This window comes from Salmo salar, chromosome 13 (genome assembly GCF_965601325.2).
Source record: "Salmo salar chromosome 13, fSalSal1, whole genome shotgun sequence".
In the NCBI taxonomy this organism is placed as follows: domain Eukaryota; kingdom Metazoa; phylum Chordata; class Actinopteri; order Salmoniformes; family Salmonidae; genus Salmo; species Salmo salar.
In genome coordinates this window covers 49076720-49103309 of record NC_138303.1, presented here as the reverse complement: position 1 = coordinate 49103309, position 26590 = coordinate 49076720, and the positions used below count along the sequence as shown (strand labels likewise).

The 26590-nt window shown below is 43.6% G+C and overlaps 1 protein-coding gene across 3 annotated transcripts in view; it reads right to left on the bottom strand.

The window, feature by feature from the left end:
* Positions 1-26590, bottom strand: part of LOC106566949 (agrin) — a 400773-nt gene that overhangs the window by 30960 nt on the left and 343223 nt on the right. For all 3 annotated transcript variants that reach the window (XM_082960174.1, XM_082960173.1, XM_082960175.1), the window contains 10 exons: positions 26089-26208; positions 25471-25884; positions 21974-22166; positions 19447-19662; positions 18760-18989; positions 15177-15311; positions 10929-11019; positions 8810-8974; positions 6641-6752; positions 1582-1698 (listed from right to left, as the gene is read on the bottom strand). In XM_082960174.1, the coding sequence (XP_082816300.1) occupies positions 1582-1698; positions 6641-6752; positions 8810-8974; positions 10929-11019; positions 15177-15311; positions 18760-18989; positions 19447-19662; positions 21974-22166; positions 25471-25884; positions 26089-26208 (1793 nt within the window). The remainder of the gene's footprint in view (positions 1-1581; positions 1699-6640; positions 6753-8809; positions 8975-10928; positions 11020-15176; positions 15312-18759; positions 18990-19446; positions 19663-21973; positions 22167-25470; positions 25885-26088; positions 26209-26590) is intronic.

Below are 26590 nucleotides of genomic sequence, written 5' to 3'. Positions count from 1 at the left end.
AAACAAATGAAAATATATTTTATATTTGAGATTCTTCAAAGTGGCCACCCTTTGCCTTGATGACAGCTTTGCACACTCTTGGTATTCTCTCAACCAGCTTCATGACGTAGTCACCTGGAATGCATTTGAATGAACAGGTGTGCCTTGTTAAAAGTTAATTTGTCCGAATTTTTTCCTTCTTAATGCATTTGAGCCAATCAGTTGTGTTGTGACAAGGTAGGGGGGGTATACAGAAGATAGCCCTATTTGGTAAAAGACCAAGTCCATATTATGGCAAGAACAGCTCAAATAAGAGGAGAGAAACGACAGTCCATCATTACTTTAAGATATAAAGGTCAGTCATTTCAAGAACACCAGTCTCAACGTCAGCAGTGAAGAGGCGACTCCGGGATGCTGGCCTTCTAGGCAGAGTTGCAAAGAAAAAGCCATATCTCAAACTGGCCAATAAAAAGAAAAGATTAAGAAGGGTAAAAGAACACAGACACAGGACAGAGGAACTCTGCCTAAAAGGCCAGCATCCCAGAGTCGCCTCATCACTGTTGACATTGAGACTGGTGTTTTGCGGGTACTATTTAATGAAGCTGCCAGTTGAGGACTTGTGAGGCATCTGTTTCTCAAACTAGACACTCTAATGTACTTGTTGTGCACCGGGGCCTCCCACTCCTATTTCTATTCTGGTTAGAGCTAGTTTGCGCTGTTCTGTGACGGGAGTAGTACACAGCGTTATACGAGATCTTCATTTTCTTGACAATTTTTCGAATGTAATAGCCTTAATTTCTCAGAACAAGAATAGACTGAAGTGTTTCAGAAGAAAATTCTTTGTTTCTGGCCATTTTGAGGCTGTAATCGAACCCACAAATACTGATGCTCCAGATACTCAACTTGTCTAAAGAAGGCCAGTTATATTGCTTCTTTAATCAGAACAACAGTTTTCAGCTGTGCTAACATAATTGCAAAAGGGTTTTCTAATGATCAATTAGCCTTTTAAAATTATAAACTTGGATTAGCTGATAATGGGCCTCTGTACGCCTATGTAGATATTCCATAAAAATAAAATCAGCCGTTTCCAGCTATAATAGTCATTTACAACAATGTCTACATTGTATTTCTGATCAATTTGATGTTATTTTAATATACAAAAAATTTGCTTTTCTTTCAAAAACAAGGACATTTCTAAGTGACCCCAAACTTTTGAAGGTTAGTGTAGATACAGATTTTACTGTGTTGTATTTCGTTCTGTAAAACTGTATCAAGTACAGTTCTCGCCCTACAACACTAAAACAACACTCAGACACAGCTGACCTTACAATAATTGGGGTCACTGTAAAGGTCATCATGTTTAGGCAGATGATAGTTATTGTCCATCACTAAATCGTGCCAAAATATATGTATCCATGCCTAAGGTGGATTCAACATTGTGTCACAGTTAAAAGATGTCAAAAACCTACCTATTTTAAATGAAATCATTTATAGTTGTTGATAATTGGTAAAATGTAACTTTTGCACAACCTTTTGAACAGGGTGTCTGGCAAAAAATATCTGCCTTTGTGTGAATAGTGTGTGTGGGGACAGGATACTCACCTTCTGAATGGCCCCCTTGAAGCCATCTTTGAGCGAGGCGGCCCTCGCTAGCCGGCTGAAATCAGGAGCACCACCCACGAACAGAGACTCCTTCAGGTTGAGAGCAGTGTGTTGGTTCTGGAGATAGGACACAAGTGTTAGAACCCTATAATAACTGGGTATGGAACCCTACCACAGGTACTAAAACCCTACCACAAGGACTAGAACCCTACTAGAGACTAGAACCCTACCATAACAGGGACTAGAACCCTACCAGACTAGAACTCTAGAATAACAGGGACTAGAACCCTATAACAAGGACTAGAAGCCTACCACATGGTCTAGAACCCTACCACATGGTCTAGAACCCTACCACAGGGACTAGAACCACACCTGATCAATCGCTTCTGTTTTGATTCAAATGAGACCAGTTTTTTTGTTTTTGAGCCATACAGTAGCACAATGAGACTAATAGCTGTCCCAGCGAAAAAGATTTCTCCTTTGAAAGAAATATATCTATATAGTGCATAAAGGACAATTCACTAACTGTGCTACCTCCTTTCCCACATCAATACACTTGATAAAATATAATTGATTTCTGTGCAACTCTCCAAGCAGTCAATTATTTGTTATCTGGTACAAAACATAAGGGCTACAATAGAAAGTCAGCTGGTGCGGCTGCAGTGACGATATGGATGCCGTTATTTTATGAAAGTCTCTCTAATGAATGAGTGATTGTACTGAAGACCTTTCCGGCGCCGAGCGAGCAGCAGCCTATAATTGGCCGTTAATTTGTGTGGTGGAGGACCATGAAATCAGGTTCATCCAGCAACCCGCAGGGGAATTGACTTCAATTACGAAAGAGAAAGTACAGGCCCCCTCTTGGGGAGGAATTGCGGATATTTATTTCTATGTAGGCCAGTAATTACCAGAGGGAAAAGATGAGGTAATTGGTGTAAAAATTATGGAAGTTGCCAAGTAAACATGGGTTGTGTTTGAGAGCTGGCATGGGATTGTGCTTCTATTTGAGATGGGAGCTGGAGGGTGGAGGCCAGTGGGGCTTCGCTAACCCCACGGCTGTGTGGTGCACCTGGAGTGGGCTCCAAGAGCCCAGTCAGGTGGGTCACCTACAGTCCAGCTATGGCTGCCTCTTGTGGGAAGGACTAAGTGCCCACTTTAGCTGAAGGCATTACTCAAGTGAAGAGTAAAGGGTTGGGATCAACTCAACCTGTATTCGATACAAGTTGACATGCAATTCTCCCAGTTACATTGTAAAACGATTTGGATATATATATCCAGTCCATTATTATGAAGTTGTACTTTGGCCATCATATAATAAACATGGCTTCTATCAATTTGAAAGGTCATATTAGATTCCTGAATAGGAGTGAATTGGAATGATATACTCTTAACTCTGGTAACACACCAGTATATCTAATGGCATGGGTGTTGCTGGTAATGCCAGTGCTGTTATGGGTGAGTGATTGAGTAAGTGATCAAGTGAGTGAGTGAGTTGATGATGTAGAACGTTTTGTTTCTCTTTTGAGAAGAGAATGTTGATGACAAAAGAAAAGCCCGGCTTGGCACCTCACTTTCTTTCTCATTCTTCTCTCCTTGATCTTCTTCTCGCTCTCGACTGCCACACAGAGCCGGTGAGATATCTCATCAACAGAGCCTTTTCTCATCAACTGCGTTTCGATCTTTTCATCCCAATTCCCCAAAAATACAGATTCCGATTTTGACACACTAAACCATTCACACCAAGTCCGAAGAATTTGAATAACATCAACGCTGCTGAGGTCATTCTCAAAGGCAATTCCTTGTTCAAAGTGGCTAGAGAGACACATTTAATGAGAAGAAAATCATATAGTAGGCTACTGGAAAAATAATATGCTACTGAAAAAATGAGGATAAGCAAATCCCGTTTCTCCTTTCCCAAAAATGTATTACTGCAATTACCTTGCCTTAGCTTCAAATCACTTCTGTAGGATATTAAAAAACGAGTCTATAGGATAATGCTAAATCAATGTAGCCTATCACGTAAATTGACGAGGAAAGTTTTAAGGGGGAGATATAGAGACAACTGTGATTTAGGGTATATGAAGATGTAATTGACAACCATTAGAAAATAGAAACACATGCACACAACTTATCCATAGCCTAACGATCACCCGTTGATACATTTTTGTGAAGCAACGGGTGGATATGTTAACACTACATTTTACATTTGAGTGCTTTATCTAAATCTGTGCAACCACTTATTGAAAAAGGTCAACTCTGGCAGATGGTCACCTAGATTCACTTTAGCAGGCATATAATACATAGCCTAATGTATAGGCTACACGAATTATGCATTCATATATTAACTAACTTAACTTGCACATCTCTATCTTCACTCCTTGTGCAATTCACACATCTCCAATGGCAACTCCACTGGCAACTCCACTGGCAACTCCACTGGCAACTCCACTGGCAACTCCACTGGCAACTCCCCTGGCAACTCCCCTGGCAACTCTTCCCCCTCTCTCTAGCTCTTGAACGAGTAGCCTCTATATTTAGATATTGACCAACGATACAGTTTAAAATGTATTTATATTTACTGATAGGCGTAGGCCTATTCAAGGAGAGAAGCATTGATCGATCCCCTTGCTTGCTGAATGGCTAGAAAATCGGCTAAATCGTTGGCATTGAACTGGCGGGGAAGATTGAATGGCGAGAGTGATGTATAGCAATTTGGCTAAATTGCTACCATGCTCCACTGAAGCATTGCAAATGTAAAAAACTGGCAGAGTGAAATTAATGAATTAATTCTTTCATTCACACAATGAGCCCACAGACTTGTCAGTGCGTCGCCTGACTGGCACTGTCCCAGATAACAATTTCTATTGGTCAACAGCTTATTTTCACATGTGAAAGACACAAAAATAGAACCTGTTCCGAATAAATAAGTGACGGATAGCGGCAGTACAGTATTTCACAATTGGTGTGAACCGTGTCATAAACAAGACACACTCTTATAAAAAAATTTTTTTTAATCTTTCAAACGAAAATAACGGACTTGGTGAGAAAGGGCCTTAAGAAGTTTCATTGTTGCGAGGAACAATGGCAGTCAGAAAGAAAACTGCCTCCCTCACTCCCTCCTTCCGCCTCCACAGCAGATGGACTGAGGTGAAAGCCAAACCTAGTTCTTTAACAAATGTCTCTACTTTGGTACAGTGTATGAAATGGTAGTACTAAATACAGACCCTTTTCCCCTGTCAGTTCTATAGTCTAATAACTGTCGTATGGTGGTGCATGGGGATGAGAAGTGGCGAACTGAAATTGGAGCTGAAAGTGGAGATATGAATTATGTCAAAGGAGGTGGATGGGACTTGTCTTATTACCTTGCGTGATTTCTTAGTTTCCAGACAGCACAAGAGAAAAGAACACGGGAGGGGAAAAACGTTATCAGAAGAGAGAGATCAACGGACGTTGGTGTGTGGAGAAACAGGCAACACACACGCTCAAATACACACCCCGGACCAACATAAAACCGCAAAACACAACACAAACTGTGAAGCCTGAAGTTCATGGACAAGACAGAAAGGCTGCCACTGAAAATAAATGAGAAAGAAAAATTGTGCTTAAGGAAGTTGCAGCTGTGGCTCAAACATAATTTGGATCCACCATATAGCCAGCCAATGCAGACAGTGTTATTTCGGTTTGTGTGAGAAAGCATGCATGGATTTGACGTGAAATTTTGTCTTTTTAAAATCTCCTTCTGGATTTTACTGAAATATTCTGTTTTTAGATGTCCTGAATCACAGAAATTCCCATCCCAGGTATAATATAATAACTTTATATGAGGTATCTATATCAAAGATGCTAGGCTCTCTGAGTGCAGTGGGACTTCCTGGCTCCCATCTTCACTGTAAATGCAGGAGTAGGAGAAAATTAGCTGCCAACTATATCCTGCATGGGGCCTCCCCATGCATTGAGCTCCTCCATCACTAGCCTCCACTCATCCCTATCTTTCTCATCCTCTCCCTGTTCTCGTCTTTTAATATGATTTTCTGCCTCCTTTGCAGTAGGGAAACACAATTACTTTACGGAGGACGGGAAGACAAAAAGAAAAGAGAGAAAAAGTGACAGCACGCATTCTGGAGGCGGTGGCTTTGGAGTTGACTTGCATGCGGGTGTACATGTTCCTAATCACAAATTACACTGTTTAATATAATTGGATGACTTGCAGACATACTGTATCTGGCTATTAGATTGCTCTCACTTAGGCCCATGAACCTGGTTTATTGCTTGATTATCATTATTTATTTTTCCCATCTCTCCATCTATATATCGATCTCCCTAGAATTTAAGAGCATGGGTTAAAATAATGTAATAATGATAATAACTGTACTTGTGCATGTGACAATAAAACTTGCATGTACATATTAACGGGCTGCATTATTGGGGACCTTTGCATCACTAGGAGCTAAAAGGAATAAGTAAAGTCATACTAATGGGTGTATACCACTCAGGCCATAGAGGTTGTTTTTCGGGACTGCAGCAAATAAGAACAAGATCATACTTCTGTGTAGGCATTTCAGCAGATGCAAAGATGGCAGATAAAAAGGATTCTAAAAAGGAGGGAAAGAAGACATTTCCAAATCAGAGATCGCTTGTCTCCAGCGTACTATTTCTTACCTTGACGAGCTATCAGAATACAGTGGAACGTGTTTTCAAACACAACCCTGGTAGCGTGTATGCCCTTATGGACGACCTCAACTAGGGAAGCGTTTTGCAGAGTCTGCTCTGGTGTGTTATCATCAGTGCACTCTGGGAGTAAAGAGTGCACTGAGTTGAACAGCTCCATTGATAAGGGCATATATGCATGGCCAAGGATGTGGTGCTACAGTGACACGCATGTACACAAACACACAGTAGCGCAGGCTAAGCAGAAGCAAGGCTGGATATTGCCTTGCATGCTAGCAGCTATGCAGAGTATATTCATATCCAGTTTGCCTTGCATGCTAATAGCTAGGCTAATCATAAATCATGATAATCATGATTAGCCTAGCATGCTAGCTCGCTCTCTCTGTCTCACCGGTGACTCTCCCCTGACTGGGTCCTTTCCGTTTATGTTGATCTCTCCCTTGCGACTGGCCCTCTCCAGATTCACTGTGTTCCACACATCAATCTTGATCTTATCTTTACTCCTGCATGAGAGGAGCAGACACAAACGAGCCAAGAGGTCAGGGACGTATCAAAGCAACACACACAAGTACAATCCAAAATCAAGAGACAACAATAACCCAGTTAACAAGGACTCCTAGGCCGTCATTGAAAATAAGAATTAGTTCTTAACTGACTTGTCTAGTTAAATAAAGGTAAAATGAAAATAAATAGGTGTCTAGACAAGAGTTGCTATGGAGTTCTAGATAAGAGTCATTATGGTGTTCTAGACAAGAGTTGCTATGGGCTAAAAGATTAGTCGCTATGTGGTTTAACCTGTTATGGCAAGGGGGCAGTATTTTCACGGCTGGATAAAAAACGTACCCGATTTAAACTGATTATTACTCCTGCCCAGAAACTAGAATATGCATTTAATTATTAGCTTTGGATAGAAAACACTCCAAAGATTCTAAAACTGTTTGAATGGTGTCTGTGAGTATAACAGAACTAATTTGGCAGGCCAAAACCTGAGAAGATTCTGTACAGGAAGTACCCTGTCTGACCATTTCTTGGCCTTCTTTGTCATCTCTATCCATTACAAAGGATCTCTGCTGTTACGTGACACTTCCTACGGCTCCAATGGGCTCTCAGAGCCCGGGAAAAAGCTGAATGACGTAATTCAAAGCCCTGGCTGAAACACATTATCGCGTTTGTCAAGTGGCCGATCAGGGGACAGTGGGCTTAGGCGCGTGCACTGGCCGCCCCCGTCTTTCTGTTTTTCCCTCTATTTACCGAAACGCAGATTCCCGGTCGGAATATTATCGCTTTTTTACAAGAAAAATGGCATAAAAATTGATTTTAAACAGCGGTTGACATGCTTCGAAGTACGATAATGAAATATTTAGAAATCTTTTGTCACGAAATGCGCCATGCGCACGACCCTTATTTACCATTCAGATAGTGTCTGGAACGCACGAACAAAACGCCGCTATTTGGATATAACGATGGATTATTTTGGACCAAACCAACATTTGTTATTGAAGTAGAAGTCCTGGGAGTGCATTCTGACGAAGAACATCAAAGGTAATCAAACTTTTCTAATAGTAAATCTGATTTTGGTGAGTGCTAAACTTGGTCGGTGTCTAAATAGCTAGCCCTGTGATCCCAGGCTATCTACTGAGAATATTGTAAAATGTGCTTTCACCGAAAAGCTATTTTAAAATCGGACATATCGAGTGCATAGAGGAGTTCTGTATCTATAATTCTTAAAATAATTGTTATGTTTTTTGTGAACGTTTATCGTGAGTAATTTAGTAAATTCACCGGAGGTTTGCTAGTTCTGAACGTCACATGCTAATGTAAAAAAGCTGGTTTTTGATATAAATATGAACTTGATTGAACAAAACATGCATGCATTGTATAACATAATGTCCTAGGGTTGTCATCTGATGACGATCATCAAAGGTTAGTGCTGCATTTAGCTGTGGTTTTGTTTTTTGTGACATTATATGCTAGCTTGAAAAATGGGTAGTCTGATTATTTCTGGCTGGGTACTCTGCTGACATAATCTAATGTTTTGCTTTCGCTGTAAAGCCTTTTTGAAATCGGACAATGTGGTTAGATTAACGAGAGTCTTGTCTTTAAAATGCTGTAAAATAGTAATATGTTTGAAAAATGGAAGTTTTCGGATTTTAGAGGAATTTGTACATTCGCGCCACGCCCATCATTGGATATTGGAGCAGGTGTTCCGCTAGCGGAACGTCTAGATGTAAGAGGTTAAGACCTGCGTCACTATGGGGTTCTAGACATGAGTCGCTATGTGGTTCTAGATTAGTTGCTATGGGGTTCTAGACTAGAGCCACTATTTGTTTCTAGACTAGAATCACTATGGGGTTCTAGACTTAAGTCAACATAGGGATCTAGATTAGTCGCTATGCTGTTTCAGACTAGAGTCACTATGGGGTTTCAGACTAGAGTCACCATGGGGTTTCAGACTAGAGTCACCATGGGGTTTCAGACTAGAGTCACCATGGGGTTTCAGACTAGAGTCACCATGGGGTTTCAGACTAGCGTCACTACGGCGTTCTAGTGTGGTGCCCACCTGATGACGGCTGGGCCCTTGCCCAGGTTGTAGCGGAACTCCAGGATGCCGTCGTTGAGGGAAAGGGAGATGAAGTCCCCTTTGCCGTCAGTCTTCTGGCCATTGTAGAAAATCATGCCGTTGGATTCGTTGGCCATGAGCACCACCGTCATGCTGACCTTTAAGCTGCAGACAAAACACAAACATGAGTAAACAACCAGGCACAGACAAAAACACATACAACAATAGTAAACAAGCGCCAGACTAAACATAACAAACAACAGACAGAAGACCAGCAACAATGGTAAACAAACACCATCGCGGAATGGAGGCCAGACCTGGTATTAAAACTAAATGACATACCCAAATCTAACTGCCTGTAGCTCAGGCCCTGAAGCAAGGATATGCATATTCTTGGTACCATTTGAAAGGAAAGACTTTGAAGTTTGTGGAAATGTGAATTGAATGTAGGAGAATAAAACACAATATATCTGGTAGAAGAAAATACAAAGAAAAAAAAAACATTTTTTTTTCTACCACCATCTTTGAAATGCAACAGAAACGTCCCAGTTCCAGCCATCACTCTGGTTGTAATTCCGATGGTGTCCACAAGTTGGCAGCAGTGTATGTGCAAAGTTTCAGACAGATAACTTGAAGTATGAGTGAATGACATTACATTTAGTGTTAAGTCACCCACGTACATTTGGGCAAATCGTGAAGGAGACATTTGCATTCATATTAAATTTTTCTGCAAGAATATCGTCACATCTGTATACTTGGACTTTGATTTAGCTTTTCCAGTATTAGTAGCCATATTATGTTCAACATTTGCAAAACAACCAGTTTTCATAACATCATAACTCTGAATATTCTTATAATTTTTGCCCAAAATGAAAAGGCATGCTGTCGTACAAGGTCAGTAGCTACATTTTACAACAGATACAGGGTTTCCGGATACTCCCGTAAATCCCAGCTCATTGGCCATCTAGCTAGCTTTGTTTGACCCCGATTGGTGCTAATTTGACAAAGTTAGAGTCGTTCAAGTGAAGACCGCCCGCGTCCTCGGCATGCCATGAAAGTGTCGCTCTCTGACCAAATATGGTGTCCTATAGGATATACTACACTTCTAATGATATTGTGAAGTCTGGTTACGTTCTAGGATCTCTGAGGAATAAATACGAAAGTGATTTAACTGGTTGAAATAACGTTAAAAGGTAAGATTTTCACAGATTCCTTTCTTTGCAAATTGAACGAGTGGAAATACAAAATCGATTGTGCATGCTATATGGACCTATTTAGGATATGAAAAAGGATTTTATCTAACAAAACGACACTTCATGTTATCTCTGGGACCCTTTGGATGATAAATCAAAGATTTCAGAATGTAAGTACACAGTTCACCTTCAGAGGTGAATTTATCAAACCTATCGCGGTGAAAAAAGTATTTTGTTGTTAGGAGCTCTCCTCAAACAATAGCATGGAATTTTTTTCGCAGTAATAGCTACTGTAAATTGGACAGTGCAGTTATATTAACAAGAAGTTAAGCTTTCAGCCAATATCACACACTTATATGTACCGACATTTGTTGTTTCTCTAAAATCTGCAATCGTGACACAAGGCGCTGCATGATTTACAACTGTCCCGTTGACGGGACGCCTACCATGCCTGTCTGTCTACTGTTATGTCTATCTGGTCTTTACATAATGTAACAATGTTGTATGTGACGATAGCTGTACTTGTGTGTTCTTTTGTGTAACCTACACAAGACTGAAAATAATTCCCACCATAGAGGACAACATAAACATTTAATAAATTATATTTCTATTGAATACTCTTTCTAAGCAGGAGGACAATTATCTGTTCTGTTCCATTTAATTATATTCAATTCATCACAAGACCTGTCCTGCTGGAGGCACAGCTTTAAGTATCTATCTGCCATTACATCAAGTCACAGCTCCTGTGTACCTACTCCTGGAGATCAATATGCCTTTACGATACAGGACCAGAATACACTCAAATATCAGTGACGGTGTCTTTGTGGACACATATGGTGTTGTGCATGTAATGCGTGGAGTGTATGTGTGTGAGTATATGTCTGTGTCTGTATGTCTGTGTGTGGTGAAATGTGCATTTGACTTACTGGAGATCGTGACCGTAGGTGTGCAATCCCTTCAGCTCCAGGTAAGAGTCTCCACTAAAGAACGGCATGTAGACCCCTTTCTTGTCCGACACTGAAGATGAAACACAAATGGAATGCATTACAACAGGCATTATGTCATCCTTATGATAGCACTATGCACGCTTATGACAGTAAGAAGGCTTATGCAGTCTGTCAGGGGCACATTGGCTGAAGTCAGTGCTACCCACCCAGGCGGTCCATTTTGGATAACAATGGTGGCCTCGTCTTCACCCACCCAGACACACACACAAAAACACACAGACAGTTTAGGGCTGCGAGGCTCTTTTCTTTGGTAATTAGTCGGGATTAGCTAACTGAGTCAGGGAGGGGAGGCAGATGGAGATGAGAAAGCTAATTAACCATTGTGCAGGAAACGGCTAATGACGGAGAGGACAATAGGAGCACTGTTGCAGACACAACAAGGAAGTGTGCCGTCAAAGCTGCCGTCATAATAAGGAAAGGAAAGAGCAACCTCGGAACTCAGCCAGTGGACCAGGACAAGATTTCGGTTTCTTTAGCTGAATGCACACACACACACACACTACTTGTCACAAGCAAATTTGAGCAGAGAATTGCACTTATGGTTTAAAGGACTGGCAATGTTTCTTCCATAAGGTACAGTGAGTGACAAGGTAAAGGGAGATGGACAGTTGGAATCTAAAATCTCACACGAGTTCCAGCGAAGCAACTCTATGTAGCTGTATTGGGGACAGCAGCCAAGTACTAAGGAAAAACACTCTTGTACTTAGTATTAGTAAGCATAACTATGTCTACCAAGGGCTTCCTGTTCCCAGTACAGCCCTTAAAGCATACACAAGCTGAATGAGGTCTTCTTACCTGATCTGAGAGATCCTGCCTTAACTGCTCCCAGTACAGACTTTAACGCATACGCCACTGAATTATGTATTTATATCTCAGAGATCCTGTCTTTAACTGTTCCCAGTACAGCCCTTAAAGCATATTCGGCTGCATGATGGTTCTGTTACGTGATCCAGATCCTGTGTCGGCCAGACACTCAGGCTGAGTGACTTCTTCATTAATCACCATGGGAGGACTGATGTCATTAGTCATCTCATTGATTTAATTTAAGCCCTCAGAGTGTGAGATGCTCTTTCCCTCACAATGATTTTCAGTTCACCCCAATTGATTTTAATCACCTGCTAACTGGGACTTACTGTGAGGCGAGAGGCGGTTCTCCTCAGGTGTTAGTCGACCCAGTCAGGTTAGGAAAGCGCGTGTGTGTGAGTGTATGAACGAGACTGTGCACGTTTGTCTTTGCCTGTGTGCCTACGTACTAATCAATGGACTTTTAACTTTTGAACACCAACCTTCATTGTTATACATTGAGTCAAATATTCTCAAGCCTTTATATTCTGAAAACATCCATGAGAATTTCAATGAGAGGTGGTGGAGGAAAAAAGAGAATGAAAACCAGTTGCAAACACATCACAAAAGTGCTAATGATATACTTCAAACGCAGCTCCGGTAGGAGAGATGGAGAATGGCTATGGTAAGGATCTGTAACAAATGAAGCCGATGCGCTAACAGTCTGATAGGCCAATCGCAGTGCTCCGCTGTGCGCCGGAGACCCTGGAGGCGCGGCCTGTCTCTCTGCATTTGATCTCTCTCCCGAATCAAGATGGAAAAACAGAGCAGCACGACACGGAGAAGAAAAGAGGGAAGGAGGAAAGAGGGAACATTTAAAATGTGGGAGATCTTCCACACTGAATCCTGACTGGATCATTGAGGTAGGATGATAAGCTTGGTGTTTTATTTTTTAAATCAAATGTTTGTAGTTTAAGTAGTGATGATACGACATATAAATACTGGAGTCAAACACAGACTGATGTACATAGTGTACTGACATGCTTTATAAACTCAGAAAAAAGAAACACCCCCTTTTCAGGACCATGTCCTTCAAAGATAATTCGTAAACATCCAAATAACTTCACAGATGTTCATTGTAAAGGGTTTAAACACTGTTTCCCATGCTTGTTCAATGAACCATAAACAATTCATGAACATGCACCTGTGGAATGGTCGTTAACACACGAACAGCATACAGACGGTAGGCAATTAAGGTCACAGTTATGAAAACTTAGGACACTGAAGAGGGCTTTCTACTGACTCTGAAAAACACCAAAAGAAAGATGCCCAGGGTCCCTGCTCATCAGCGTGAACGTGCCTTAGGCATGCTGCAAGGAGGCATGAGGACTGCAGATGTGGCCTGGGCAATAAATTGCAATGTTCGTACTGTGAGACGCCTAAGACAGCGCTACACGGAGACAGGACGGACAGCTGATCGTCCTCGCAGTGGCAGACCATGTGTAACAACACCTGCACAGGATCGGTACAGCCGAACATCGTACCTGCGGGACAGGTACAGGATGGCAACAACTGCCCGAGTTACACCAGGAACGCACAATCCCTCCATCAGTGCTCAGACTGTCCACATTAAGCTGAGAGAGGCTGGACTGAGGGCTTGTAGGCCTGTTGTAAGGCAGGTCCTCACCAGACATCACCGGCAACAACGTCGCCTATGGGCACAAACCCACCGTCGCTGGACCAGACAGGACTGGCAAAAAGTGCTCTTCACTGAAGAGTCGTGATTTTGTCTCACCAGGGGTGATGGTCGGATTCGCGTTTATTGTCGAAGGAATGAGCGTTACACCGAGGCCTGTACACTGGAGCGGGATCGATTTGGAGGTGGAGGGTCAGTCATGGTCTGGGGCGGTGTGTCACAGCATCATCGGACTGTGCTTGTTGTCATTGCAGGCAATCTTAACTCAGTGCGTTACAGGGAAATCATCCTCCTCCCTCATGTGGTACCCTTCCTGCAGGCTCATCCTGACATGACCCTCCAGCATGTCAATGACACCAGACATACTGCTCGTTCTGTGAGTGATTTCCTGCAAGACATGAACAGTGTCAGTGTTCTGCCATGGCCAGCGAAGAGCCCGGATCCGTTTTTGTCACCAAAGCCCCATATACTACCCACCACTGCAACCTGTATGCTCTCGTTGGCTTCATATTCATCGCCAAACCCACTGGCTCCAGGTCATCTATAAGTCTTTGCTAGGTAAAGCCCCGCCTTATCTCAGCTCACTAGTCACCATAGCAGCACACACCCGTAGCACGCGCTCCAGCAGGTATATTTCACTGTTCACCCCCAAAGCCAATTTCTCCTTTGGCCGCCTTTCCTTCCAGTTCTCTGCTGCCAATGACTGGAACGAATTGCAAAAATCACTGAAGCTGGAGACTCTCCCTTACTAACTTTAAGCATCAGCTGTCAGAGCAGCTCACAGATCATTGCAACTGTACATAGCCCATCTGTAAATAGCCCATCCAACTACCTCATCCCCATATTGTTATTTATTATTTTTGCTCCTTTGCACCCCAGTATCTCTACTTGCACATTCATCTTCTGCACATCGATCACTCCAGTGTTTAATTGCTAAATTGTAATTACTTCGCCACTACGGCCTATTTATTGACTTACCTCCCTAATCTTACCTCATTTGCACACACTGTATATAGATTTTTTTCTATTGTGTTATTGACTGTACATTTGTTTATTCCATGTGTAACTCTGTGTTGTTGTTGTTTGTGTCGCACTGCTTTGCTTTATCTTGGCCAGGTCGCAGTTGTGAATGAGAACTTGTTTTCAACTGGCCTACCTGGTTAAATAAAAGGTGAAAAAAAAAATCTCAATCCCATTGAGCATGTCTGGGACCTGTTGGATCGGAGGGTGAGGGCTAGGGCCATTCCCCCAGAAATGTCCCGGAACTTGCAGGTGCCTTGGTGGAAGAGTGGGGTAACATCTCACAGCAAGAACTGGCAAATCTGGTGGAGTCCATGAGGAGATGCACTGCAGTACTTAATGCAGCTGGTGGCCACACCAGATACTGACTGTTACTTTTGATTTTGACCCCCCCTTTGTTCAGGGAAACATTATTCAATTTCTGTTAGTCACATGTCTGTGGAACTTGTTCAGTTTGTCTCAGTTGTTGAATCTTGTCATGTTCATACAAATATTTACACATGTTAAGTTTGCTGAAAATAAATGCAGTTGACAGTGAGAGGACGTTTCTTTTTTTGCTGAGTTTATATCTCAGATACATGCGCTCACTCTCTCTCAAACACAGACACAGACACAAAAGGTTAAGCAGTGGGGATTTAACTTTCAACTTTAAAAAGAAGTGCCAGTACCTTGCGCGCAATGGCGTCCCTCGCGGCCCATGGGACACTCACACTTATACCCTCCCTCTGGTTGCACCTGACACTGGGACGATGGGTGGCATCTGTTAGGCTCGCATGGATTGTGGGTGTCGGCGCACGTCGGACCTATATTTCACCATCACAAAAAAAAAAAAAAAAAAAACAACCCCAAGTTAGAACTCAAACCACAGAATCTTTAAACCATCTTCTCTTATAAAACCAGGTTTGTATTCATTAGGCACTAAAAAGGGAAATAAATGACAAAAAGGGAGGGACTACCTGAACTTGTCCAACAAGACAAGAATGGGGCAGAAGACAAATTACTGCTGTTTTCTGTAACATATGGACAATTAAGTTCATTTTCTATTGCAAATCGTTTTGCTCCGGTATGCCCTAATTAATACAACCTAGGCCTTTCAGACCATTTTCCCTTCATTCCATGATTTCCTCAGTAATAGAGGTCCTTTTCTAATAGGATTTAGAAAGATTAAGGAAAGACCCAGGCACCTTGTCTTGCAGTTTTGCAGTCATGCGTATGGAGACGGTTCCTGGCTGTGGGAGAGGTGGCTGAAATGGCTCCCGGATGGCTAAATTGGGTTTGCCCTACGCTAGCCAGGACGCATCCCAATTCAGCTGTCATTATTTAAGTAGCCAGAGCTGCCTGAGGCGAGGAGAATGCTGTAATTAACCCCTCCCGCTGAGTTCTATTACACTCTTTCTCATCAATTTCTCCTGTTACTCACTCTCTCTCGCACGCACGCACACACACTCTCTTTCTCTCGTCTCTTTCCCTCCCTCTTACTCCATCTCCCTCTCTCTCTTGTCTCTGACCAACTCTCTCTTTATCTCTCTCAGAACTATCTTCTTGACCCTAACCAGTCAGGCTTCAAGGTGGCTCATTCAACTGAGAACACTCTCCTCTGTGTCACAGGCGCTCTCCGCTCTGCTAAAGCTGACTCTCTCTCCTCTGTTTTCATCCTCCTAGATCTATCTGCTGTCTTCAACACTGTGAACCATCAGATCCTCCTCGTCACCTTCTCAGGGTTGGGTGTCTCAGGATCTGCAAACTCTTGGATTGCATCCTACCTGACAGGTCGACTGTGTCTGCACCACATGCTCTCACTACTGGTGTCCCCCAGGGTTCGGTTCTAGGCCCTCTCCTCTTTTCTCTTTACATCAAGTCACTTGGCTCTGTCATATCTTCACATTGTGTCGTCTATCATTGCTATGCAGATGACACTCAACTACTCTTCTCCTTCCACCCCTCTGACACACAGGTGGCGACACGCATCTCTGCATGCCTGGCAGACATCTCACCTTGGATGTTGGCCCACCACCTCATGCTCAACCTCGATAAAACAGAGCTACTCATCCTCCTGGGGAAGGACTGCCCGCTCCAAGACCTCTCCATCATGGTTGACAACTCCATGGTGTCCCCCTCCCAGAGTGCAAAGAACCTTGGCCTGACCCTGGACAACACACTGTCGTTCTCTGCAAACATCAAAGCAGTGACCTGCTCATGCAGTCACTGCTTTGAAGAGTACAACCTTTCCTCACACAGGTAGTGGTGCAGGTCCTAATCCAGGCACCTGTCATCTCCAGTCTAGACTAATGCAACTCTCTGTTGGCTGGTCTCCCCGCTTGTGCCATCAAACCCCTGCAACTTATCCATAATGCCGCAGCCCGCCTTGTGTTCAACCTTCCTAAGTTCTCCCATGTCACACCACTCCTCTGCACACTCCACTGGCTTCCAGTCCAAGCTCGCATCATCTTCAAGACCCTAGTGCTTGTCTATGGAGCAGCAAGGGGAACTGCCCCTTCATGCATTAGGCTATGCTCAAACCTCTGGTCTCTTGGCCCTCCCACCCCTATGGTAAGGCAGCTCCTGCTCAACACAGTCCAAGCTCTTCTCAGTCCTGGACCCCAACGGTGGAACCAGCTTCTTTCTAAAGTCAGGACAGCGGAGTCCCTGCCCATCTATGGAAAACATCTGAAACCCTACCTCTTTGAAGAGTCTGAAACAACTCTCACTGCGCCCCTGACACTGCACTTGGGCTGTGACCACTGTAAAAGAGGAGAGAGGGGTAAAGGCCAGGCGATGGGGAGCATTTGGTTATAGTCTTCAATGGGTTCCTTTACTGCACTACACCTAATCACAGACAAGTCTTAAACAAGACAGAGGCAACGTGCTGTGAGCTTGTCAAATGGCTAAATCCTGACTGCAGTGTATTCCTCAGACATTGGTTGAAATAGTGTTGGCTTGCTTTCAAATACTTTTGAGCAGTTGATTGAGCCCAAGGAGGAGTGCACTGTGGGGTAGAGGTAATCACGGGTCCAAAAGGTTGGAGCCGTTCCGAAATGGACCTGGGGCTTTCCCACCCAGACCCGATATGCATAAATAAACAATGTAATCTAGAGACCCGTTTCGAACAGACCCAAAGACAATTAGACCCTTTCCGTACAGACCTGGTCGGGTCCAGACCCGGTTCGATCCGATGCGAGTGGGGGAAGCAGCAAAAAAGTATTTTTATAAGCTACTTTATTAACCGGAGTTGATAAAGCGCAAGAGGAGGAGAGGTGCCGCTCTAGTAGGCGGGGGAGGGGCCATACTGTGAGCGAGTGACAAGGTGAGGAGGGAGGGAGAAGTGAGAGACAGCAACCAACCAAGCCGACTCGCGCTAAAGTAGACTAAGTTAGGTTATTTATCATCAAATATAAGTACGTGGTACCCGTCTTGACTGCATCAAACCGGGAGAAGCTAATTAAGATAGCTAATGTTAGCTAGCTAGGCTAACTGAGGATGCAGTGCATGCGCTTTCTCATCCTAGAGTTACAAATAACAACAACTCCAATTCAGAATGTTAAGATGCAGCCTTCCTGTTGGCTCTTGGTCGTTGAAGCCTATCCCTCTCCTTTAATTTTGAATTCCATCTTCCAGTGATTAGATAGCTCCTAACTTTTGCCACACATGGAGAGAGACTCTGACTGTAGCCTATTGCAGCATTGACTGGCCAACCACAAGCTACACATGCCACGGTCCACTCAAGTGAAAAGCAAGAGCAGCAACATAAATAAGATTCTCTCTCTCTCTCTCTCTCTCTCTCTCTCTCTCTCTCTCTCTCTCTCTCTCTCTCTCTCTCTCTCTCTCTCAATTACATATACCCAAGACCCGTGACAAATTATATCAGATCCGACCCAGACCTGTGACATTATTTAGAATTCTGTATCCGGACTCACTCGGGTCCCGGACCGGGTATTCAGGTACAGGGTGATCCATGAAGACTTCTACTGTGGGGACTATGTAATTTGGTTCTATTATGCCAGGCAAGCTCAATCAAGTGCAGTTTAATTATTCAAAACAAATACTATTTGTGAACTCAAATCTACGGTGCCAAGAACTGAAGTCTGGGTCATGTTCATTAGGGCATGCAACAAAAAACATTTTGAAACGTGTTGCAATGGCGTTTCTCAATGGACAAGTCCAGGTAGTCCCTTGATGTTGCGATCCACTTTCAGCCGTTTGGTGCCAAATGACTACGACCCTGTTGTTAGAAAGAAAAAGTGTTTGGCTGACCGGAGTAGCTGTTGATGCACTTGCAGTGGAACATCTCAGCCTCCTTGACCTGGCAGGAGGCACTGTTCTTACAGGGGTTAGGCTGGCACGGGTTGTTGCCGCACTCGCCTACGCCGGTGCCGTAGAGCACGTTGCCACCTTTCTCCTGCAGGTTGTACACCAGGTTGTTGACGTCCAGCGTGCGAACACAGCCAACAAGACCTGTACCAGTGGAGGTCCTCTCCTTCACACTAAGAGAGAAGGGGATGGAGAGAGCGGGAGGGGGAGAGGGAGAGAGAGAGGGGAGGGAGAGAGAGAGAGAGGAGAGGGAGAGAGAGGGGAGGGAGTGAGAGAGGGGGGAAAGCAAGAGGGACATGGAGTGAGAGAGACAGAGAGCAAGAGAGACAAAGAGTGTGAATGATAATATACCATCAGCCATTCAATAGTTATTCAAATCAACTTAGTGAAAAATAGGAAAAATAAAACACAGGTGCTGGACAGAAAAAACAATAAAATAATATGAAAAAAGCAATACCTGCAGCTCTGCTAATGCTTACTCTGCTAATGCTTACTGTGTATGCGTCTCAATAAACCAATATGGTACCGGAGAGTTCCGTACTGTACTGTTTGTATATAACTCAACAACTCCTTTCTCCAACCATGACTAATATACAACTATACTAATGCCACCTTCATGTTAGGCCTTACTCTGTCATCATGTCCTCGGGCACCCCTCCGATGAAGAGGTGTGTGTCCAGGTTGAGGCCGTCGGTGCCGGGGGGGCTGGCGCCCTCGATGTGGAGCTCATCGTCCACGCTCAGCACGGCGTTGCGCCGGTTCCTCGTCACCACCAGCTGGTACCAGCGACCCTGCTTCACCTGGACTTTACTGACCAGTGTGCCTGTGCCCGAGCCGGTGTTGAACCTAGGGGTGGGAAGCAAACCATCATCTTTATATAATATGTTCAATGGAGTATCTGCATTGAAAGAAGATTTTTAATCCAGGAATAGGCTTAATCTGGATACAGGAAACTGGCCCATACTGCATTTGTTTTTCACCAGCTACACCTGATTAACTGCCCTACATGTACCTAAGGAAAACTTGGTTGAGAATTTATGGTACTATATTTCTCATAATCAATTGCCCTCAACTCTAATGTGATTTTTATAGAGGTACTGTTAGAATGTAGGTCCATAATCATTTCTACACAGTTTCAATTTGATTTGAGTCATTTTAACTTATATTGAGTTATATATACAGTACCAGTCAAACGTTTTAGAACACACTTACTCATTCCTGGGTTTTTCTTTATTTTTTATATTTTCTACATTGTAGAATAATAGTGAAGAAATCAAAACTATAAAATAACACATATGGAATCATGTAGTAACCAAAAAAGTGTTAAACAAAACCAAATATATTTTAGATTTGAGATACTTTAAAGTAGCTACCCTTTGCCTTGATGACAGCTTCGCACACTCTTAGTATTCTCTCAACCAGCTTAACGAGGTAGTCACCTGGAATGCATTTCAATGAACAGGTGTGCCTTGTTAAAAGTTAATTTGTGGAATTTCTTTCCTTCTTAATGTGTTTGAGCCAATCACTTGTGTTGTGACCAAGTAGGGGTGATATACAGAAGATAGCCCTATTTGGTAAAAGACCAAGTCCATATTAGGGCAAGAACAGCTCAAATAAGCAACGGGGAATGACAGTCCATCATTCCTTTAAGACATGAAGGTCAGTCATTCCGGAAAATGTCAAGAACTTTGAAAGTTTCTTCAAGTGCAGTCACAAAAACCATCAAGCGCTATGATGAAACTGGCTCTCATGAGGACCGCCACAGGTAAGGAAGACCCAGAGTTACCTCTGCTGCAGAGGTTAAGTTCATTAGAGTTAACTGCACCTCAGATTGCAGTCCAAATAAATGCTTCAGAGTTCAAGCAACAGACAGATCTCAACATCAACTGTTCAGAGGAGACTGTGTGAATCAGGCCTTCATGGACGAATTGCTGCAAAGAGACCACTACTAAAGGACACCAATAAGAAGAAGAGACTTGCTTGGGCCAAGAAACACAAGCAATAAACATTAGACTGGTGGAAATCTGTACTTTGGTCTGATGAGTCCAAATTTGAGATTTTTGGTTCCAACCGCCGTGTCTTTGTGAGACGCATAGTAGGTGAAGGGATATCTCCGCATGTGTGGTTCCCACCGTGAAGCATGGAGGAGGAGGTGTAATGGTGTTGGGGTGCTTTTCTGGTGACACTGTCTGTGATTTATTTAGAATTCACTTAACGAGCATGGCTTACAGCATTCTGCAGCGACACGCCATCCTATCTGGTTTGGGCTTAGTGGGACTATCATTTGTTTTTCAACAGAACAATGACCCAATACACCTCCTGGCTGTGTAAAGGCTATTTGGAGTAATGGAGTGCTGCATCAGATGACCTGGCCTCCACAATCCCCTGACCTCAAACCAATTGAGATGGCTTGGGATGAGTTGGACCGCAGAGTGAAGGAAAAGCAGCCAAAAAGTGCTCGCATATGTGGGAACTCCTTCAAGACTGTTGGAAAAGCATTACAGGTGAAGCTGGTTGAGAGAATGCCAAGAGTGTGCAAAGCTGTCATCAAGGCAAAGGGTGGCTACTTTGAAGAACCTAAAATCTAAAACATATTTTGATTTGTTTAACTTTGTTTGGTTACTACATGATTCCATATGTTATTTCATAGTTTTTATGTCTTCACTATTATTATACAATGTGTAAAATAGTAGAAAATTAAGAAAATCCCTTGAATGAGTAGGTGGGTCGAAACTGGACTGGCACACCCCTTCAAATTAGTGGATTCAGCTATTTCAGCCACACCCGTTGCTGACATCTGTATAAAATTGAGCACACCGCCATGCAATATCCATAGACAAACATTGGCAGTAGAATGGCCTGAAGAGCTCAGTGACTTTCAATGTGGCAGCAAAGGGGGGACCAACTCCATATTAATGCCCATGATTTTGGAATTAGATGTTCGACAAGCAAGTGTCCACATACTTTTGGTCATGTAGTGTATATGTCATTTTTTTACTCAAACCACCCGCAGGCCGGATTGGAGACCTCCACGGGCCGGATCCGGGCCGTATGTTTGACAGCCTGATCTACAGCTTGCTATCAATGCCCTTTGACACAACTGAACCTCTTCCTGTTTTGTCACTTCCTGTTTTATCACCTCCACCCGTCCACTCACTTGAGCTCCACCTTGCCATTGACCAGGGTGAGAGACAGGAAGTCCTTCTTGCCATCCTGGCCGTTGAAGAGCAGGATGCCAGTCATCTCGGCCACCCTGAACTCCATGGCGATGCGGACCGTGTGATAGGCCCTCATGGTGTCGAAGGCCAGATAGGACTTACCCCCGAATGACGGGATGAAGTATGTGATCACTGGGAAGAAGAGAGGGGTATTTATTTTTGGTAATACCAATTATCCCACCGATGACATTCTTTAAAAAATTATTTGAGCTAATAAAATTCATAAAATAAAAATAAAGGTTTTACATCTTCCTAAGTCTGAGGGTGGTTTAAACCTTCCTGACTTGGAATTGTATCAATCTGCCACCCAAGGCTTTACTTGTGACATATAGTTAAATGCATTAAAGAGAAACAATGGGTACATATTGAAGATGCTCATGTTCATCCCCAGAATATTTTTTACATGTCTATTTTCAAAGGATAAAGCTAAGAACATTAACTTCATAGTAAAGAACACTATAACAATATGGAAGAAAATGAAAAGTATTCTACAAGAACCAATATCACTCCCTAAAAACACACCCTTATGGAACAATCCTTGGAAAGCTTTTCAGAATTCAAAGATAAATTGGTCCACATGGAACATTAAAGGCATAGTAAATGACTTGGTAACAGGAAATAAATGTATTTCCGTAACAGAATTAAAAAGTAATTTTAAACTGACCAATAAAGATAGTTTCAAATACATGCAACTTAAAAGTTATATATCACAACATTTTGAGTTGAAATCTTTTGTACATCCGAGCAACCTTGAGGGAATCTTATTTGAGTCAGAAAAGGATGTTCATTTGATAGATAAGATATACTTAAACTTGAAAAGAGCCTATCCATCTGCCAACCTCTTAGAAAAAATGTTTGAACCAAGAACTGATGTTGGCACAAGATGGAAGGGAAGTTGGATCATAACGAACGCAATTACAGTTAACAAACATGTATGCTTAATCCAGTATAAACTAATATATAGAATATTATACAAGAGCAAAATTCACAAATTCTACAGCACAATGGCAGAGTCATGTCTCAAATGTCAAACTAATAACGACTTCATAATCCATGCTTTCTGGGAACGCTATAAAGTCCGGAGGTTGTGCGCGAAACTACAAAGTGGGCTTTCAGAAGTATTACAATGTAAACTGACTTTTAATCCGCTGTCTGCATATTTCAAGATATAGCATATGGGGGTGTAGCGAGATACCCAATGGGCTGGATGATTCTCTTCTCATCACTCATCTTGAAAAAAACGTATACTAAAAACTTGGAAGTCAATCAATCCGCCATCATTGACACAATGGAAAAATCTAATGATTTATTATTGAAGTAACATCGGCGACAAGAAAAATAAATTGGTATAATTTAAGGCCAAGTTGCAAACAATAATGCAGGCACTTGGGATGGGGGTGTGAGCATGCGGGTCTTGGCAGAGGAGATGTAGTCATTGTTTGTGTGTGTCTGTAAATTGTTGTTTGTACAGTTGGAGACAGGAGCCTAGTTAAGGTAATATAGCCTAGCCTAGCTAGGTAGGTCATACAGTAAGCTCATCAGACAGATGTGTGGAAAGAGAGAACCTGTGACTTACAGAATATGTGCTGGTTTGTATCATCAGGTAGAAAAGGACAGCTTGATGTGTTTTTGATTTTATACTTGGAGTTTTGACACGAATGCGCACATGAACGCGTACACACACACACACACAAAAAAAATGGGTTACGTATGTAACCATGGTTATGTGAGCTATATGGATCACTCCAATATATTGGTATCACTCCGCAGCGGAGGGATACATCCGAGGTGAGGATTTACAGATATACTTCTGTGTCACGGCTGGGGTCCGCCCCTATATATAGACCATGATCACGACACACGTTCTCTAGCACTGTAGAGGATTGGAGCGATCCATATAATTTACATACGTAACCTTCGTTATGTTTCACTATATTGGATCACTCCAATATATTGGTATACCCGTACCAGATAAGTCAATGCTAGAGGGACCTGGCCAGGCAGTGGCAAAGTCCCAGCGCGGGACCGAGACGCAGGGGCCGTCAATGTGGAAGGGATGTCCTGGCACAGTCCCCGGAAGGGGAGGCAACACCCAGGACTGCTGAACCAACCGCAGAGGGAGGTGACACATTTACCCGATAGTACCTAGCAAAGGTGCAAGAGGAAGCCCAGCTGGCCGCAGCACAGATATCAGCGAGGGTACTGTAATTTCCGGACTATTAAGCTCACCTGAATACAAGCCGCACCCACTGAATTAAAAAAGATATATTATTTTGAACATAAATAAGCTGCACATGTCTATAAGCCGCAGGTGCCTACCGGTACATTGAAACAAATGAACTTTACACAGGCTTTAACGAAACACGGCTTGTAACAAAAATAAATAGGCTTTAACGAAACATGGCTTGTAACAAAAAAAGAATAATTTGCAGTAAGCTTTAGTTGTCTTTTTGCACTGAGTCATTCCTCACGCTGCTGTTTCCAACGTCTTATCATCGACTCATTAAGACCAAGCTCCCGTGCAGCAGCTCTATTTCCTTTTCCAACAGCCAGATCAATCGCCTTCAACTTGAAAGCTGCATCATATGCATTTCTCCCTGTCTTTGCCATGATGAGGGTGACAAAATGACTACCGTAATCAGAATGATGGGAAGTTTGACAGCGCTCGATTTAATCTAAACAGTAAACAAAAAAGTTGTTTGACCTTAACCCGTTCGGCAATTTCATTGGTCTAATGAAAGCTTCATGCCGCCAAAAAACTGAGCACGTCACAGAATGTGTTTTTTTGGAAAAAAAAAAATTGAAAGCGGGAAAAATCCATATATTAGCCGCGTCATTGTTTAAGTCGCGAGGTTCAAAGCCTGGGAAAAAAGTTGCGGCTTATAGTCCGGAATTTACGGTACTCCTCTCAGTAAAGCCCAGGACGCTGCCACACCTCATGTTGAATGTGCCACCACAGATCCCAGCACTGGCCTTCCAGCCAGGAGGTATGCTGTCGTAATCGTGTCCACGATCCAGTGAGAGAACCTCTGCTTTGATAACCCAGCCCCCAGGACTCTCTCATCATAGCAGACAAAGAGCTGGTCTGTTGTTCTCACTGACTGTCTGCTCCACATTGGCAGCCAGTGCCGGATGGTACATGGCACAGCATGCCGGAGGGAGGCCCAGACTTCCCTGCCACTACCGTGGGGTCGTAAGCAGAACCTTCGGGAGGAATGAGGGGTTGGGACGGAGAGATATACTCCTCCCCCCGGGGTCCATCCGGTAGCACTCAGAACTTACTGAAAGAGCATGGAGCTCACCCACCCTCTACATGGAAGTAATCGCTAACAAGAAAGCCACCTTCATAGAAAGCTGCCAAGACCACATCCAGATCTTTTGTTTGTGTTTGTTTGTGTGTGTCGGTCATGGAGGGCGGCGAGGGTGCTCCACTCACATTTCTCGCAGACGGCGCCCCCTCTCCCGGCGGGGCAGATGCAGGTGAAGTCGGCGCCGTCGTCCTCGCAGGTGCCGCCGTGGCGGCAGGGGTGGGAGTCGCAGGGCCGCTGGGCCTTGGTGTAGTGGGGCACAGGGCTGGTCCTGTGGAAGGGGGTGATAGTAGTGGTGGGAGTGGGGGCCATGGTAGAAGGGGCGGCGGTGGTCCGGCGGCTGGTATAGGAACGGCGTGTGGTGCCCAGGGGACGGCTTGTGATGAAAGGGGAGTTGGGGGGAGGCAGGGTGGTGCCCAGGGGACGGCTTGTGATGAAAGGGGAGTTGGGGGGCGGCAGGATGGTGCTGGTGGCAGTGCTGGCAGTGGGGGTGGTGGCGGTAGCTGTGGTAGTGGTGGTGAAGTAGGGGAGGGAGAACAGGCCTGGTAGACAGATGGAGAGAGGGAGATTCAGAGAGAGAGAGCAAATGTCAAGGAGCGTGTCATTCTTGGACTTTGACATACAAGAACCAAAAAATGTCTAATCATGCTTACATCGTCCTTCCTTAGAACATTTCATGTCCTCTCATGCTTCATGTTTGTAAGTACATGTAAACAACGCAAGCCAATCCCCTGGGTGTGTCCTACCATAGTTGTTGAAGCGAATATTCTCCTCCTCTGGCTTCTTCACCACAATGGCTGTCTCCTTGGCTGCCTTCAGCTGCTTGAGCAGGGCTCCTTCAATGTCCTGCACCTTGAACCTCGTCTCTGTAGGACAACATGGAGGACAAAGACGTTCACAACAACCCAGAGGACACCACTCAACTAGGACAGCTGTTCCATGTACTTCTACGTGTTTTATCTATCCCAGAGCTAGCACACCCGATTCAACTTGTCAACTAATTATAAAGCCATTGACTAGTTAAATTAGGGATGCTGTTCCAGCGCTACAATAGAACTGTGAAACATTTGGTCCCAGAGGAGAGGTTTGAGAGACACTGAACTAGAAGGCAGAGAAGCAATGTCCTGAAACGGCAGGAAATTAGGAAAGTCACTCCCCTCTCTCCATCCCATTACAGTAAATATTTACGAGAGCGATCGAGGCCGCTTGCTACGAGACAACAACACACCCAAGGGGACCAGTCGTTCT